General features: G+C 45.3%; 1 protein-coding gene and 1 long non-coding RNA gene across 4 annotated transcripts in view; one reads left to right on the top strand and one right to left on the bottom strand.

Annotated features, from left to right (window-relative positions):
* Positions 1–248: 248 nt before the first annotated feature.
* LOC129338263 (uncharacterized) lies at positions 249–6,139 on the top strand. Its single transcript, XR_008597933.1, has 2 exons — positions 249–398; positions 768–6,139. It is a non-coding gene; the product is annotated as an uncharacterized LOC129338263 (long non-coding RNA).
* Positions 6,140–9,465: 3,326 nt separating this feature from the next.
* CHD8 (chromodomain helicase DNA binding protein 8) overlaps positions 9,466–15,504 on the bottom strand; it is a 61,288-nt gene continuing 55,249 nt past the window's right edge. For 2 of the 3 annotated variants that reach the window (XM_054992616.1, XM_054992615.1), the window contains exons 35-38: positions 13,790–13,897; positions 13,480–13,659; positions 12,353–12,475; positions 9,466–10,594 (exon numbers count right to left, since the gene is read on the bottom strand). In XM_054992616.1, coding sequence (XP_054848591.1) covers positions 10,109–10,594; positions 12,353–12,475; positions 13,480–13,659; positions 13,790–13,897 — 897 coding nt within the window. In that variant the 3' untranslated portion in view covers positions 9,466–10,108. Of the gene's footprint in view, positions 10,595–12,352; positions 12,476–13,479; positions 13,660–13,789; positions 13,898–14,687; positions 14,757–15,504 lie in introns of all 3 variants that reach the window. The other variant, XM_054992614.1, reaches the window with a different exon arrangement.

Raw genomic sequence — 15,504 nt, forward strand, 5'->3', positions numbered from 1 at the left:
GCCCCTCCCATGCACCCCCCACCCCCCCCCCCACCGAAGCCTGGCGAGACTTGGGGCGCGAGCTTCCCCCGCAACTCCCCCCTCCCTTCAGCCCTATGAGTTGAGCGCTTCCTTAAGACGGGAGTGCGCGTGCGCACGGCCACCCAAGACTCCCGTGCGGCTTTCGAGCATAAGCGCCAGTTAAACGGCTTGGTCTGGAAAGCGCATGCGTATGCTTTGAATGCTTCTGACAGTTGGAGCGCGTTGATTCTTCAGTCTGGCCGTTATTTCGGTGGAGGGAGCCGGGTGTGGGCTTGCTAATCGCCAGGTTAGCTAGAGATCTCCAGCCGACAGAAATCATTTTTCCCTGGAGACAATGGTGGCCTGGAGTGATTTTTGGCAGTATGGTGCACAACTGTGTAGGTTTTCTAAAAACAGACTTTAAAACATTTGTTTCCATTGTTTGTGGGCTAGAGTTTCCAACCTCCAGGTGGTGGCTGGGGATCTCCCGGAATTACAGCTGATCTCTGGGAAGCAGAGATCAGTTCCCCTGGAGAAAATGACTGCCTTGGACTATGGATTCAATGGCATTAGACCTAGCTGGGTTTCCTCCCCATCCCAACTCCTGCCTTCCCCAGGCTTCTTCACCCCCTAAATCTCCCAAGAATTTCCCAAAAATCCTGGCGACCCCATTGCGGATGCAGTGCTGGCACCATTCCAGCGAGTCTAACAGGAAATGTGCCACAATGATTCATGCTGAGGTGTAATGTCTTTCTCTCTTGTTGCAGTCACAATGAAGACTGATCTCTTCTTGGGCACCACAAGTCAATGATGTAGAAGATCAATGTTATTAATTGGAAATCGCACCAAAGGAGGAAGAAGTTTAGCTGACAAGAAAACGGGGTTACATACGGAGGCTATCTCCCAGAAGTTGCCTGCAGGTGGATATGTGACACTACGCAAGAGGAGGAACCTTCAGAGCACAAACGGGTCTTACACTCACTACGGAGTCATTGCAGGCACACCTTTGGGACTGAGGGCTAAGCAGAGAATATGGAGAAAGTGCATGGGCCAGACTCCATGTTGCAAAGGGAGTAGGATCATTATGCACTGGGAAAAAATCAGAGGGATGGGAGAGAAGCCATTACATGGAGGACACGAGGCACGATTCTGTCCTTCAGTCAGCACAGCAGCTTTGGAGTGGCACAGAGATGGAAATGGAGGGGAGGCACTATGGGCCAGGTGTGTAGTACTCTGGGCCGGAACTGTGGCAAAACAGGGCCTCTCCCTTCTTTTTTGTCTTAACTGGTAGACCCCGCTCTGCCTACCCCTCGCCTAACCTAGCACCTCAAGGAGCCGTCTCACTTTCCTGTCTCCGGGTAGTTGCTGCCACCACTGTCCCTGTATGGGGTCCTGGTTAGGCGGGACAGCCTCCTAACCCTCCTCCTCTGCTAGTGGGCCCAAGCGGTTGCGGGACTATGTGGAACAGAAGATCTTTCCTCCTTTATAAATTCCAAAACTCATTTATTTAATTTCTAACTATACACAGGCAATATACAGTGAACGGAAGGAATAAATAAACAGAAACCCCTACTCTATCTCCCTCTGCTTCTCTACACTCATGCCCTAATTAGATGTTGTGTGGGCAGGCACAATCCTTGGGTACCTGGGGTTACATTAGATCTACATCTCCCCTCAGAGCCATCTCTCCCTCAACTCAGCCACCAACTGACAACTTACAACTCCCACTGACTCCCTCCAATCACATTCCATTCCAGAACTGGCCCCTTCCCTCTGCAGCCCATAGAAAGTTAACCACCAACAGAATGGTGTTTCTCCACACAGGAGGCACGATTCTGTCCTTCAGTCAGCACAGCAGCTTTGGAGTGGCACAAAGATAGGAGAGGGGGCGCTACGGGCCAGGTGTGTAGTACTCTGGGCTGGAACAAAGAACATTCTGCCTCTGCAAAACACTCAGAGTCTCTGTGGGCTGGACTTCACAAGAAAAGCCATGCTGGATAAGATCAAGGTACGACCATTTTTATCTGGACATTTCAGGGAAACCCAGAAGCAAGGCATGAATTCCCTGCTTGCCCCAACCACCAACTAATGCTGCAAAAGCTGTCCAAAAGAGATGGGCTTCACTGGAACCAAAGGAAACCTCACTGCTACCAATGAATATCAAAACAGAGGTACAACAACTTTTAAACTAATCTTAAGGAGAAAGCTGACCTGAGGAGTTTCCAGTTTCAGAGGTTGGAGAGGTGGGGGAAGCTGGTTGAGTGTGGGTTGTGAAGTATAACAAATGCTTTCCAGGCCTGGGAGAATGAGACATATTCTCTGAAGACAGGCTCATTACTTTCAATAATGCAAGGTGCCAGATGTGTTGTCTCCACTTTGTCCTCTGCCTTCTTTGACAGCTTTGAGTGACAAAAATACCAGTGAATATCAAAACAGACGTATGGTAACTTTTAAATTAATCCCAAGGAAAAAGCTGGCCTGAGGAGTTTCCGGTCTCAGAGGTTGGAGAGGTGAGGGAAGCTGGTTGAGTGTGGGTTGTGGAGTACAACAAACACCTTCCAGGCCTGGGAAAATGAGACATAGCTTCTGAAGACAGGCTCATTTAGTCCAATTACTCGACTTGCCAAATGGGTCATCTCTGCTTTGTCTTTGTCCTCCAGACTTTCTTTGACAGCTTTGAGTGACAAAAATGCCAGTGAATATCAAAACGGACATATGGTAACTTTTAAACTAATCCCAAGGAGAAAGCTGACCTGAGCTGGGGAGTTTTCGGTTTGGGACAAGGTAATTCAAAGGGATGATAGTTTAAACACTCATGAGATAATATTGATAGGTTTACAACAGAACTTGGGTGTTAAGAGTAGAATAGCAATGGAGGGCTATGTGCGGATCTACAGGGGCTGAGGCCCAGAAGCTGTTTGCTCATTTGGAATAGCAAGTCCTGCTACAAACAGAAAGAACCGAGTCTGATATCGCTGCTTATTTTCATTGTTGTTCAGAAGCGGCAGGAGGTAATGCCCAGCGTGTTCCAATTCACATACCTACTCCAACTTTATTGCCATTTCTAAACCGGATCAAGTTCCACCATAGTTTCCATGGGGAAAGTTTCTTCTTTCCTCCCTGCAGGATTTCAGAGCAGAGTCTCAGCATCACTTTGAGAATTGCACGGCCCAGCCATCAGGTTTTGGGGAAAAGGTGGGGCAGTTGTGGTTTTGGATTGAAGGCTAATAGAATGAAAGAGCATGTCCCATGTTGCAAGTGGAGGAGGAGCACTACACACTGGGAAAAATTCAGAGGTGGTAGAGAAGCCTGTACATGGGTGATAGAGGCAAGATTCCAGCAACGAGGACCCTGTCTTTGACCGCATGGGACTGCCATGTACCAACTTCACTCTATGGTTCACTACTACCACTTCGATGAGCAAGTCTCGCTGTGCCTTGAGCAACAGGGTTCGGGAAAAGAGAAGAACCGGTATGTCCTTCAGCACAAGTACATTCACTGTTCAGTCTGGGCCCAGATCTGCCATCTCCTGTGTTACCCTTTGGAGCTGGCCCTGCCACACATGCACATGCTCTTTGACAACAAGGTACTCTTGGACCACATGATGCTGACACCGCTCTGGCTCTCCTGCTGGTTATGCAAGCCCGCCCAGTTGCTCCTGCACTGCAGCATGAAGAAGAAGAGGAGGTGGGGAGGGCCGAGATGGAGTGCCTCCAAGACCAGACTTTAAACATTTGCTTCAAGATGTATGTATTTTGGGAATAAAAAAACTGAAAAAACAAAACAAAATGTTACTGAATCCCGGTCCATTTGCAAGAAACCAAAAAGAAGATGCCCATGACCTGCTAAACATGAGAAAAAACAGTCCCATATCACAAAGTGTAGTATGTTAGTATGTAAGTATATAAGCACATACATATTAGTATACAAGTATATATACTTTGTGACATGGGACTGTATTCTAAGATGTTCAGCACCAGTATCTTCTCGATTTCCGGTTTCAGGAAGTAGGGACTGACATTTCTACGGAAGGCTATAGCAAGTGTGCCAAGAGCTAGGAATCACGAGTCAACTGCCCTGTGATGGCAGAAAAAAAGGCAGGAATCACAAGAGAAAGCCCCCTGATGTAAGGCATTCCTGTTGACCAGTGGAGCATCGGATCACAGGCAGGAAAGGGGGATCAGTTCTTTTTTGACTTCTTGTAGATGATGTTATTAATCTGAAATGGCAGCAAAGGAAGAAGAAGATGAGTTGAGAAAAAAGGGTTTACATAGAGATAATTCTTCCTGGGAGTTGCAAGATAGGGTTGCCAACCTCCAGTTGGACCTGGAGTGTTCCTCAGGAGGGTCCAATGGTGATCTCATTGAGGTTCTGCAAACAAAATGTCACGGACTCCCTGACCATTTGCAAGAAACCATACAGAAAATACACATCTGCTAAACATGATAAAAAACAATTTCATGTCACAAAGTATAGAATGTAAGTATGTTAGTATGTAAGCATATAAAGATGTATGTAAGTGGATCAGTACATTAATATAAGTATATAACTATATACTTTGTGATGTGAGATTGTGTCTTATGATGTGTATCAGGTCAAGTGTCTTTATGGTTTCTTGCACTTTGAAGCTGGTGGTCCGATGGCGGGGGGGGGGGGGGTGGTCCGATGGCGAACTCAATGGTCACTGAATCCCTGTCCATTTGCCAGAAACCGTACAGAAAAGACACCATCATCTGCTAAACATGATAAAAAAACTGTTCCGTATCACAAAGTATAGAATGTAAGTATGTTAGTATGTAAGTATATAAGTACTTAAATATTAGTATATGTTAGTATAGAAGTATATATACTTCGTGATATGGGTCTGGTTTTTATCATGTTTACAGACAGTATCTTTTTGATGTCTGGTTTTGGGCAAATTGTTAGGGATTCAGTGACATTTCCGCTGATATGATTTCCGGGTGCCATCAGACGATAGGCCTGGGAGAATGATTCATATGCCCTGAGGACACACCCCTTACCTTCATCCAGGCTGGGCTCTTCTTCTGTCTTGTCATCTTCCTCCTTGGTTGAGCATGCTGCCACCTGCTTCTTGGTTGGGTTTGCAGATGGGAAGTCAGGCATTGTCTGAGTGGTTAATTTATGCCTTTTCGGCTTGACAGGAACAAGAGCCATGCTCCACGCTGGAGGAAAATGCAAAGGGCAAAAGATGAGAAATATTTCACTGGGGGAGCAGTCAGTCTTCTGTTTCAGAATTTTTTCAGGTGCAATGTCTGTTGTCTCACATTTGGGCAGGGTACTAGGCAGGAAAAATTTCCAGACTGTGGTCACCCTGTGGGCCTGTAGAGTTGGACCAGACATGTGTCTTGGCATTGAAGGAAGTTTGGAGAGGGTCCAGGTGGTGTGATGAGGAGTACACAGAGAGGGTGATCAACCTCAAGGTGGGACCTGGAATTGTCCCAGAATTAGCACTAGTCTCCAATCTTAGTTGCCTTGTAGAAAATGGCTGCTTTGGGGGGGTGCATTCTATAGCATTGTACCCTGCTGACCCCTTCCCATCTTCTCCAGGCTGCACCCCCCAAAATATCTAGGAATTTCCCAAACTGACGTTGGTAGCCCTAGTGTGCCGGTGGGGAGGGGAACTCTTACATTGCATCCAACTATGCATTTTTTTATTGTTTAACATGTCATGTTACTATTTTACCTTTTGTTTCACTTATGTTTTCAGATTTCTGTTAGTTCCAGATCTCTAGAATCCAAACGCTGATTGCATTGTTTATTGGATGTCCCATCCTGTTAATTGTATAGACTTACTCTATGTAGTTCACCTTCAGTCCCAGTGAGAAAGGTGGACTATAAATGTGACATAAATCTCCAACTCTTGTGGCGGAAAAATCATAAGATATAGTTGAAATTTTACCACTCCCTCCCCCCCATGTTGGACCATGATTTTGGGAATTTTTATCCTCAATTTTTTTTTAAAAAAAAATCTCTACTGCTAGAAAATCTTGTGAATAGCTTCTTTGGTATAATATTGAACAATTACATTTCATGCTGTTCTTCCTACTCTATCAGTTCTAATTAAATGATCTTTAGTGTATGAGTTTCTGCTAGAATAAAACATTTGTTCGTTTTTTAAGACTCTTGTGGTTTCTGAAATAATCTGAATAAAATATACTGTTTTTTCCATCTTGAAAAGGAGATGGAGCAAGCACAATGAACATGAGATTGAAATGCCTTTCCTCAAAGGAAAGGCTAAAGAGTTTGATGTGCTTTTGTGCAGTAAAAGAGTGTAAAACATTTGGAACAGAAACCTGTTTAATCCAGAGCAGAAGATTAAAGGCAGGTTAATAAATTAAGATTCTATGCTATTTTTAGATAGTATTTAAAATACTTCGGCTCTAAGAGAGCCATATACTTGAGCAAAGCCATTCCAAAGTGGTAGATTGTGCATTGCATCTTGTGCATCAGCATCTTCACAGGTGAGCAACGATGGAGATTCTTAACATCTTTCCACCATGCCACCAAATTAGCTTCAAGGCCATTTCCAGAAACGTACCCCCCAATATTTTAAATGTAATTTAGAATTTAAAATATAAAGGAAAGAGGTTCTCACAAAGCTGCCACTCCAGTTACAGTGGTAGGGGGCAGGGCTCATTTTGAGGGGGAACGCGCAGGGTCACATGTCAGGTGGCCACCTGATTTTTGGCCATTTTGAGCCCGTTTTGGCTTGGATCGGTGGGTTTCGTCCCGAATCGGGGCTAAAACAGCCCTGATCGGGCCACTGCCGGATGGGGGAACACTCCCCTGTCTGGCAGCAGCGGAATCCCGGCCATTTCAGGTCCAATCAAATCAATTATGCTAATGACAAACTTCCAGTGATGTCAAAGGGTGTGGCTCATACTAATTAGTTCTTGCAGTCTTTTTCTATGAAATGACCCCTGGGTAGGGGTACCTGGCTACTATTTTGGTTCCTTCTGTTCTTGCTCATGGCAACTGGTAGCCAGGAGAAAGGAAGATAACGGGTCGGACCCAGTGCCATTTCCCCTACCAACATCGCCAATCATTTCCAATATCCACCCTTCAAGACATCAGCTTGTATCCTTTGCTCAAGAAAGTTTAGTTCAGGAAGCAAGTGGGCCTGACAGCTGTGAGGAAGGTTAGGCTGAGCAGCTTCCTGAACCTATTTATCTACCAGTTGTATCCCCCACTTCCTCTAAGAAACTCAGGATAGCATATGTGACTCCCTCCATTTTATATTTGCAACTGCCTTATGAGGAAAAGATTGAGAGTGTGTGACTAGCACGAGGTTATCCAGCAAGCTTCCTGACAGAGCGGGGATTCAAATTGGGTTTCCCACTACAATATGCTGACACCAGTCCAAAGTCTTCCAGTGAGCATTATGGCAAAGTACAAGATCTGGGTCCAGTAGTACCTTGAATAACTAAATTTCCAGGGTATGAATTTTTGAGAGTCAAAACTCTCTTAATCAGAGCTGGCTCTTGAAAGCTTGTACCCTGGAAATCTAGCTCGTCTTTCAGGTGCTACCGGACCCAAATGTTGCTCTTCTACTACAAGCATCTATATGCTTGTATAGCTATAATTTAATCGATTAGATGTAGTGTTTTTAAAGTTTTAATGGTATTTGATACTTACAAATTTTGTTATCCGCCCTGAGCCTGCGAAAGCGGGGAGGGCAGAATATAAATGTAATAAATTAAATTAAATTACAGACCAACATGGCTACCCACCTGAAACTCTTTATGGCAAAGTGGTGATTTTGCTACAGTCCTAGCTGGGTCCTGTGACCAATTCACCCCACACTGTGCTCTTACTTGCAGTAGTAATTGCATAGTTTAGCCTGCTCTTCTACACTGGAGCGTACACACTTGTCACCTCCATTTTATCCTCACTGCAACCCTGGGAGACCGGTTAAGGCGTGTGCGGAAATGGGGACCCCGGTCTCCTACCAAGCTGACCAACAGAATTTGAACCAAGGCCTACCTAGTCAACCCTCCCAACTGTACTGGCTCTCACCATTTGGCAAAGACCGTCACAATCTTAAGGGTGTGTGTGACAAAGACCAGAGCTATTTTTTTAAAAAGGAAATAAAGCTTAGGAAAAGCAGGAGACCCACAACTTGAAAAGGGAGGGGCGAGAAAGGCTTTGAGAAGGTGTCAGCCCCCAAAGGACTTGCCCTTTACAACAGACAGAAAGACCGAGCAGAGAAGATTGGTAAAGACCAACAAAGCTGCGGTTTAAATTACCCCAATAAAGCATTTGAGAGAGACTCCCAGGGCACAGTTCATTTTCCAAATCCCGCCCCTCACACCGCTCTCAGTTAATTACCAGCAGTCAACCTGGCCCCACTGGAAGAGGGAAATTAACTTTTCCTCTTTCAGAACTAGAAATCTCATTAGCAGTATGGTTTAGGGCACCTAATTAAACATGTATGAAATCTACAGGCAAAAGGTATGTCTGTAGCAATTGGGCCTCAAAGACTTTAAAAGCCCAATTTAAATTAAAGCCCAATTTAAATGAAACATTTGGGCAAGACAACATCTCAGTTAAAACTGGCTGCTTGAGCTACAATATGGACAACGTTAGCAAGCTAGCACTACGGCCATCTGGGCTAGGGTTCGCTGGAAGAAGAGTATAGGCGGAATGACTGAAGATCCGATTTAGTAAGATTCTGGACACATGCCATGGCACTGGGTTAAGAAGCAACCGTAAACCAAACATTTGAGCCCAGACTGGTGCAGAGAGTGGGGGCTTCTGGAGACTGTCAACAAGAACTTTGGACCAAGTGTCATGGCTTGGTCCAGAACCAACACCAAACCAACATACAGCACAAAGCAAATAAGAGTGGAGGCAGCTAGGCCTCCTACAAACCCCTCCCCTCCACAAGCCAATTAAATAATTTCTGGTTTGCAGAAAAGCATATAGTTGGCTGTTGCGTCCAAAGGGGAATAGATTTATTTACATTATAGTCTGCCTTTCTCACCAGGACTCAAGGTGAATTTATGCTAATCAGGACTGAAAGACAGGGAACAAGGAAAAATGAAATCCTGGTTTGTGGGCCAAGAAAAAAAATTGCTGGTTGCGATCAAAAGTTTTGATTTATAAGGAACTAATTAACTGAGGGGCTGGAGGAGAGACAGAGAGGAGGAGAATTCACATATAAATGTGAAGTTTCAAACATGTTTGTGTTGTAAAACTAGTGAGACTTTGTGTCTGAATCAAGACCCCAAGGTTTTCATTTCCTCAGCCTCACCAAGATTAAACACCCAACACACAGACACACTTCCCGATTCTTAGGTACATTTCTTAGGCAATTAGATACAACTATGAAGAAGTTGGGCTTGGAGGAAATGTTTTTGTGCATTTTGTTTCTTTTATTAAAAAAACAAAAGAAAAAAAAAGGAGAATCAGCTACAGGAAGCTCTAGCGTCTCTTTCCCCGCAGCCCCCTGCCACCCCGAAACCCACCCTCCATGACTCGACTCCCCACAATTCATTCCCACAGCCTCAGCCATATTACACAAGACATATTACATATTTATAAATATAAACCCCACCCACGCAGAGACAGGGGACAGAGGGAAAGGGAAGGAGACCCCCCCACACCCTGCCCCCCCTTTTTGCACTATGTTACAGCACATGAACCTGGGGGAGGGGTGGGAAGATGAGCAGGCTGCAAGGAGAGTCGGAAAAAAGGAGCTGCTTAACAATACCCAAATCATCTTGGCTCGGCTGGGCCCTGGCATGGTCTCACTGTCCTAGGTAGATCGAAACTGCAGCCACAAGGGCTATTTCTCATTGAATGCAGGGGGAGGCAGGACTCGCTGACCAAACAGCCTTTTTTTTTTAATTAAAAAAAGCCACACAGGAGCACCCTTCTGGGAGAGCAGCTGCCCCACCAACCCTGGCTGGGTGTGGCAAGAGACCCGCTTCGCTCCCCCGGCAAGCCGTGTGGATCGAGGGCAACTCGACCAGCACATGCCAAGCGGGCCTGGAGTCCTCACGCCCGTCAAATTCAACATCAAGGGCACAGAGAGTCCCCAGAAAGCTGGCCCCGTTTGCGTCCTTCTGTCCGATTCTGGGACAGATCAGTCATCTCCTTCCTCGTCTCCTTCCTCGTCGCTAGAGTCGGAGTTGGCCGGCATCATCGGGTCGTCGTCGAGCAAGGAGAAGTCCCGCTCTGAGCTGGCGTAGCCCTGAGACAAGTCGTCCATCTCGTCTTCCTCCTCGTCGTCATCCACGGGCTGGGGGTGGCCTAGGTGCAAGTGGCCCGCGGCATAGCTGGCATGGCCTAGCGTTGGATGGAGCAGGGTGCCAGAGGAAGAGGAGGCGGTGGCAGCAGCTGCAGTGGAGAAGGGCATGTACGAGATAGGAGAGCCGTGGGCTGGCCCGGCTTGGAAATGAGCATGGTGCAAGGAGAGAGGCCCCGTGGCTCCTAATTGGACCCGGCTGGCTCCCATCAGAGCCATCATGTTGGAAAACTCCATGGGGGTCTGGCGGCCTCGCTTCTGGGCACCGTCAGTCCCTACTGGTCCTGGCAGGAGGCGGTTCATGGTAGGATCTGGCAAAAAACCCTATTGAAAGGAAATTCAAGGAAAAAAAGTTATGCAATTCTTTCATTCCCTCCTCCTATATAGTCCATTAAAACATATTTTTTTACACATGTAGGAAGGCTGTCCTCTAAGGTAATGGTTCAAAGAAATGGATTCATAAAGGGATAGGGACTGTAGACCATTCTACTCTGTACTGCCTGTTGTAGTATATTCCTATTGGGTAGTTCCTGCACCATTTAATATGTAATGTTTAATTTCTTATGCTTGCTTCAGCATTGTTTTCAGTCCTGTATTGGAGGTCCGATTGTTTCCAATTTCTTAAAATTTGCATTTGCATACCTGTAAGGATCAGGCCTTATACTACATAATACAGAGTGCTAAGTTTAAAACTTTGGTTCAGGACTCATGTCCTGTAGATTTCTCACTAGGCCTGTTTGCTGGGAAAGTCCCAAGGTCTGTTAATTAGATGCACGGGGGCTGCTTTCTTCTTGTGAGAGAACGGCCTTGGAGAAGGCAAGAGTGTGGTGCTGATCTCAGCTATAGCAATACTCCCTGAACTTTCACAGGGCTGTAGTGTCCAATTAAGAAACCGAGCCCTGATTGGTTCCTCGAGTGGGCTGGAGCCCCCTCCGGATTTCAAGAAGCCTCTCCGTCTCCAGGCAGTTTACCAGTCTTGTTACCCTGTAGCCATTGCCAACTACCTGCAATGTGAGAAGAGAGCTCCTCAGCTCCATGCCACCTCCCAGATGCCTAGAATAAGCTGGCATGGATGGACTTTGGTAAGATCAACCAGCTTTGGAACCAACTCAGAGAATGCTTAGTCAGTTAGCCAATCGTATTTTAGCTAGTTAGAACATTTTTAAATCAGCAAGCTGTTATTTGTTTTCATGCCTTGCTTAAATGCTTTCTAAGTGTGGTTTCTGCTTTGCATACACTTCTATGTTCTTTCTTTAATAAACTCCAATACTATATTCTACCAGCCTGTGTCCAGTGTTGCTTGCCAAGGAGGTACACTGAAAGAACCCAGGAAGCCGGGGGGCTTCAAACAAACGACCAGAGCTCTTAGAGGCTCCTAGGGGACCTGAGTGGCTAGGAAAGACATCACAGATGGGGGATGAGAGTCTCTGGGTCGATACAATACCATGCTGCGTTGTTTATTTAATGTCCCAGCTATTGATCATATTTATTCACCCTGTGCAATTTACCTTGTGTCTCGGTGAGAAAGGTGGACTGTAAACTAATGCAGATAAATAAATCTTTAGAACTGTGATTTGTGAAATATTTTCCTTTGGACACTCCACCTTTGGTTTCTATTTCTATAAACTGATCTATAATTACACATACAGCCCCTTCCCAATCAGGGTAAAACAGAACCCTTTTCCCAAATCAGACCTGTCATTCTCTGTCAGCTTAACCTACCTCATAGAACTGTTGTGAGGGTAAGATAAGAGACGGGAGGAATCACATATGCTGCCCTGAGCTCCGTGCATGAAGAGTTAGATTAAACAAAAAGGGAAAGATGGTACTACAGTAATCAAGTATTGTGGCATAAAATGGACAGTGGGAAGAAAATCTAGCATAGGTAGCTACCACATTTATAGGCAGCATCTAGACAGACTTATACTTTTTAAAAGAAAATAATCGTGCCAACACTACTGACTGCCACATTTCAGGGGATTTTGCAAGTACGCAAAGAAGCCTGAATACTGTTTGTCCAAAGTGCTATTTTATGGCAGGGAAATCGAAGCAGGAGAGAAAGGAAAGGGCTGACTTTCTTACCTTCTTTCCATTAGCAGAGATGCCAGCGGCCTGCATTCGCTCTAGCCCCATCAGGCAGGTCGGCTCTATTGGAACTGGCTTTGGAAACCGGGGCCACCGGTGCTTCCGGCGTTCTTCCATATACTGGTGAAGGGTGGAAAGGGACTATGTTAGTGGCTATTTAGGAGTGCTGCTCCAGACCCTCCCCCCAATGCCTTTGCATTTAAGAGCTCCAATACACACTGATCTGTTTATTATAGTTCTTTGAACTTTACAGGATCGTGCCCACTTTTAAACTCCCTAGCTCTTTCATGCCACCCCGATCTATACTCAGAGTAGAAATTTCAGTTGGGATAACTGAGCCGTTGGGTCTACCTGCAAAGCTCTGGCAATCCTGCACTGAATGTTCACCTTGTGATTCAACCCCCATACCTGCCACACGCAACTTCACTCACAGCAAGCTTCTACAAGGAAGTAAATATTCCCTCCACCCCTAACCCCCCCCTCTCCCTACACTACTTCCTGAGACAGCTGGGCTCACAATACTCAAGACACTCACAATCCCCACCTTTCTGGCTTGAGCAGATGACCAGCTGGATTGGAGGGAAATAATCATTCAAAGAAATTGAATGGGGAAAAGAAGGGAGAGAGAGAAATAGCCCCACCATCATCAAATGATCCCAACTGGAGTTGTGTGTGTTCTGCTGAACACACACAAAACCAGTCTCAGGCAGAGCAGATGCATCGAGGGTCTGCATCGGTGAGACCTGTCCCAGCCCTGCCAACCCGAGACCCTTGAAATGGATATATCATGGACTGACTTTAAGACCTGGCACATGAAGACTGACTTGACTTTATAGACCACCTTCTTTAAAAAATGTCCAGGAAGCACTACCATTTGGATCCCCCATAGCAAAAGAGAGGATTCGAACACTACACTACACACTAAGCCACTGCTTCATGGTGGGTTCAGCCAGAGAGCAAGATTCAGCCTGCGGCCACCAGTAACAAAATCCTGCTCTAGAAAATACAGTCTTTGCATTTGCGGGAGAGAGGGTGGCATGTCCACAGAGACGCCCAAATAGTTGGGCAGACAACATTCACGCCTGGCTTTTTCAAAAGCAAGGGGAACAGGACCAAACACTCACGGCCAGGAAGCGAGGGTCCACGGTAAACTCTGGGTGCGCCTGCAGCCACACCTCCAGGTCAGCCCTCCGAGGAGCAGCGTCGCCTACCAGCAGTGTCCCATCTGTCTTATTCACCACTGGTATCCGTGCTTCGAGGTCAATATCAGGGCCCCTCAGTGCCTCCAGACACTGTAATTCCAACTGAAATCCAAGAGAAAAGGAGAGATTGGGGGGAAAAAGGGCCTCACACACACACACACTTCCCCTTCCGAAACAGCCTGTGAGGTTACCAAAGCACAGACTCTCTCCCTGCTGCCATTCAATTTCTTACCTCCACCATCTTCTTGCTACTCTTCTTCTGGGTGAGGGCGGGACGGTCCCTCATTGTGCCGTTGGGGACCAGTCTGTGCTTCTGGAAGGTGAGCTTGATTCCTTCTTCCTAATGAAGGCAAAGAAATTAGGACCTCACACTTGTGAGGTGTCCGGGGGGACTGAGTCGTGTCCCTAGCCTCCAGATCCCTGCGGATATCAAAGCCCAACTGTAAAAGGAGAAGTATTCTGCACAGGTTGTCCCACTGAGATTTCTAACACACGCCTCCCCGAGCATTTATTCCTATTTACCACCCCACCACCACTGTACTAAGAAGCTCAGGGTGGCATTAATGGATGTGTTACCCCATTTCTTTCTTCGCAGGTGCCGTGGCAGATAGGTTAGGACTCAAGCCTGGCATCAGATGAATGGAGTGGAGCTCGAGATATGAAGACCAGGCTGTGGGGGGGGGGGGGGGACTCCCGCTAGGGGGCTCTTAAAAAAAAAAAAAACAACCCTTCCAATGGAAAAAGTGAAGAGCATTGAAAAAGACTCCAGTTTTTTTCTTCCCGTTTTGGAATGAGAATTAAAAGACAAGAATGTGTGTAAAAATTTTCATACTACACAGTCTACGACATTATATAATAATCCTTATGTAAACTGTATATGCATTTTCAATGTTTTTTTTGTTTAAACTTTTGGCAACAATTAATATGCTATAACGAGTTGAATGACAATACGTTAATGAGTTCATTTTTTTCAACTGTTAAATAATGACGTTTAACAATAGCCAAATCTGCATACTGTGATTGTATGAGAGCATTTCTGTACAAATAATACTGTCTTATTTACTACAGATTTTGTTTTCCACCCAACTTTTAATTTTTCTCTACCTCTCGGATGGCAAAACTTAAGATACCTGTGCTACGGTGTCACAGAGTACAGCAGTTTGCAATTCTCTCAAGTATTGGGCATACTTGCAGTGTTTCTTATAGAAAACAAAGACAGATATATTTTAAAATTCCATCAATATGCCAAATAGCACAATTTGATACAATAAGTTAGTTATAAGTGATGCACTTAAGCTGTTAAATTAATTTTAAAAACAGGTTCGATAGGGAAGTTTTGCACATCTTTCTGTTTCCCTCCAAATTTCCGTGGTTACAAAATTTCCAGAAATGCGACGTCTCTAAGTGGGGTACTTCCTAGGCTGACATGTATATTTGAGGTTCATGAAGGAAACGTGACGTTGTAAAGAGCAGGCTCAAAGGGCCTCAAAATACGGGAAGCATGGGTTAAAATGTAATTACATAAAATTCAAATGTAATGAAGAAAAGTACAGAGATCATTCACAATGCAGTAATGAGAGATAATTAACTTGGCAAACCTAGGGAAACTCTGTGACTGTCTATACTGAGTTCAACTAAAAGACTCCAGTCTACGTAAGTTTATGCTAGAATCGAAATTCTTTTCAACTGGCTTTGTTAAACACACCACCCTGAATGGGCGGGAAGGACTAGGAATTTGTGTGCAAATTACAGTTGCCAACCTCCCAGCAATGGCTGGTGACCTCCCAGCATTGCAACTGATCTCATTTTTTAAAATTATTTGAAAAGAAAAATAGAAAAGGATAGTGTACGAATATGCATCAATGGCTAAATTAAATTCTTATGTGCATAACAGACCAATATCGGAATTCCAGAAAAAAACTGAAAGATTTATTTGATTATGAAGCA

Source organism: Eublepharis macularius, chromosome 12 (assembly GCF_028583425.1).
Source record: "Eublepharis macularius isolate TG4126 chromosome 12, MPM_Emac_v1.0, whole genome shotgun sequence".
Taxonomy (NCBI): domain Eukaryota; kingdom Metazoa; phylum Chordata; class Lepidosauria; order Squamata; family Eublepharidae; genus Eublepharis; species Eublepharis macularius.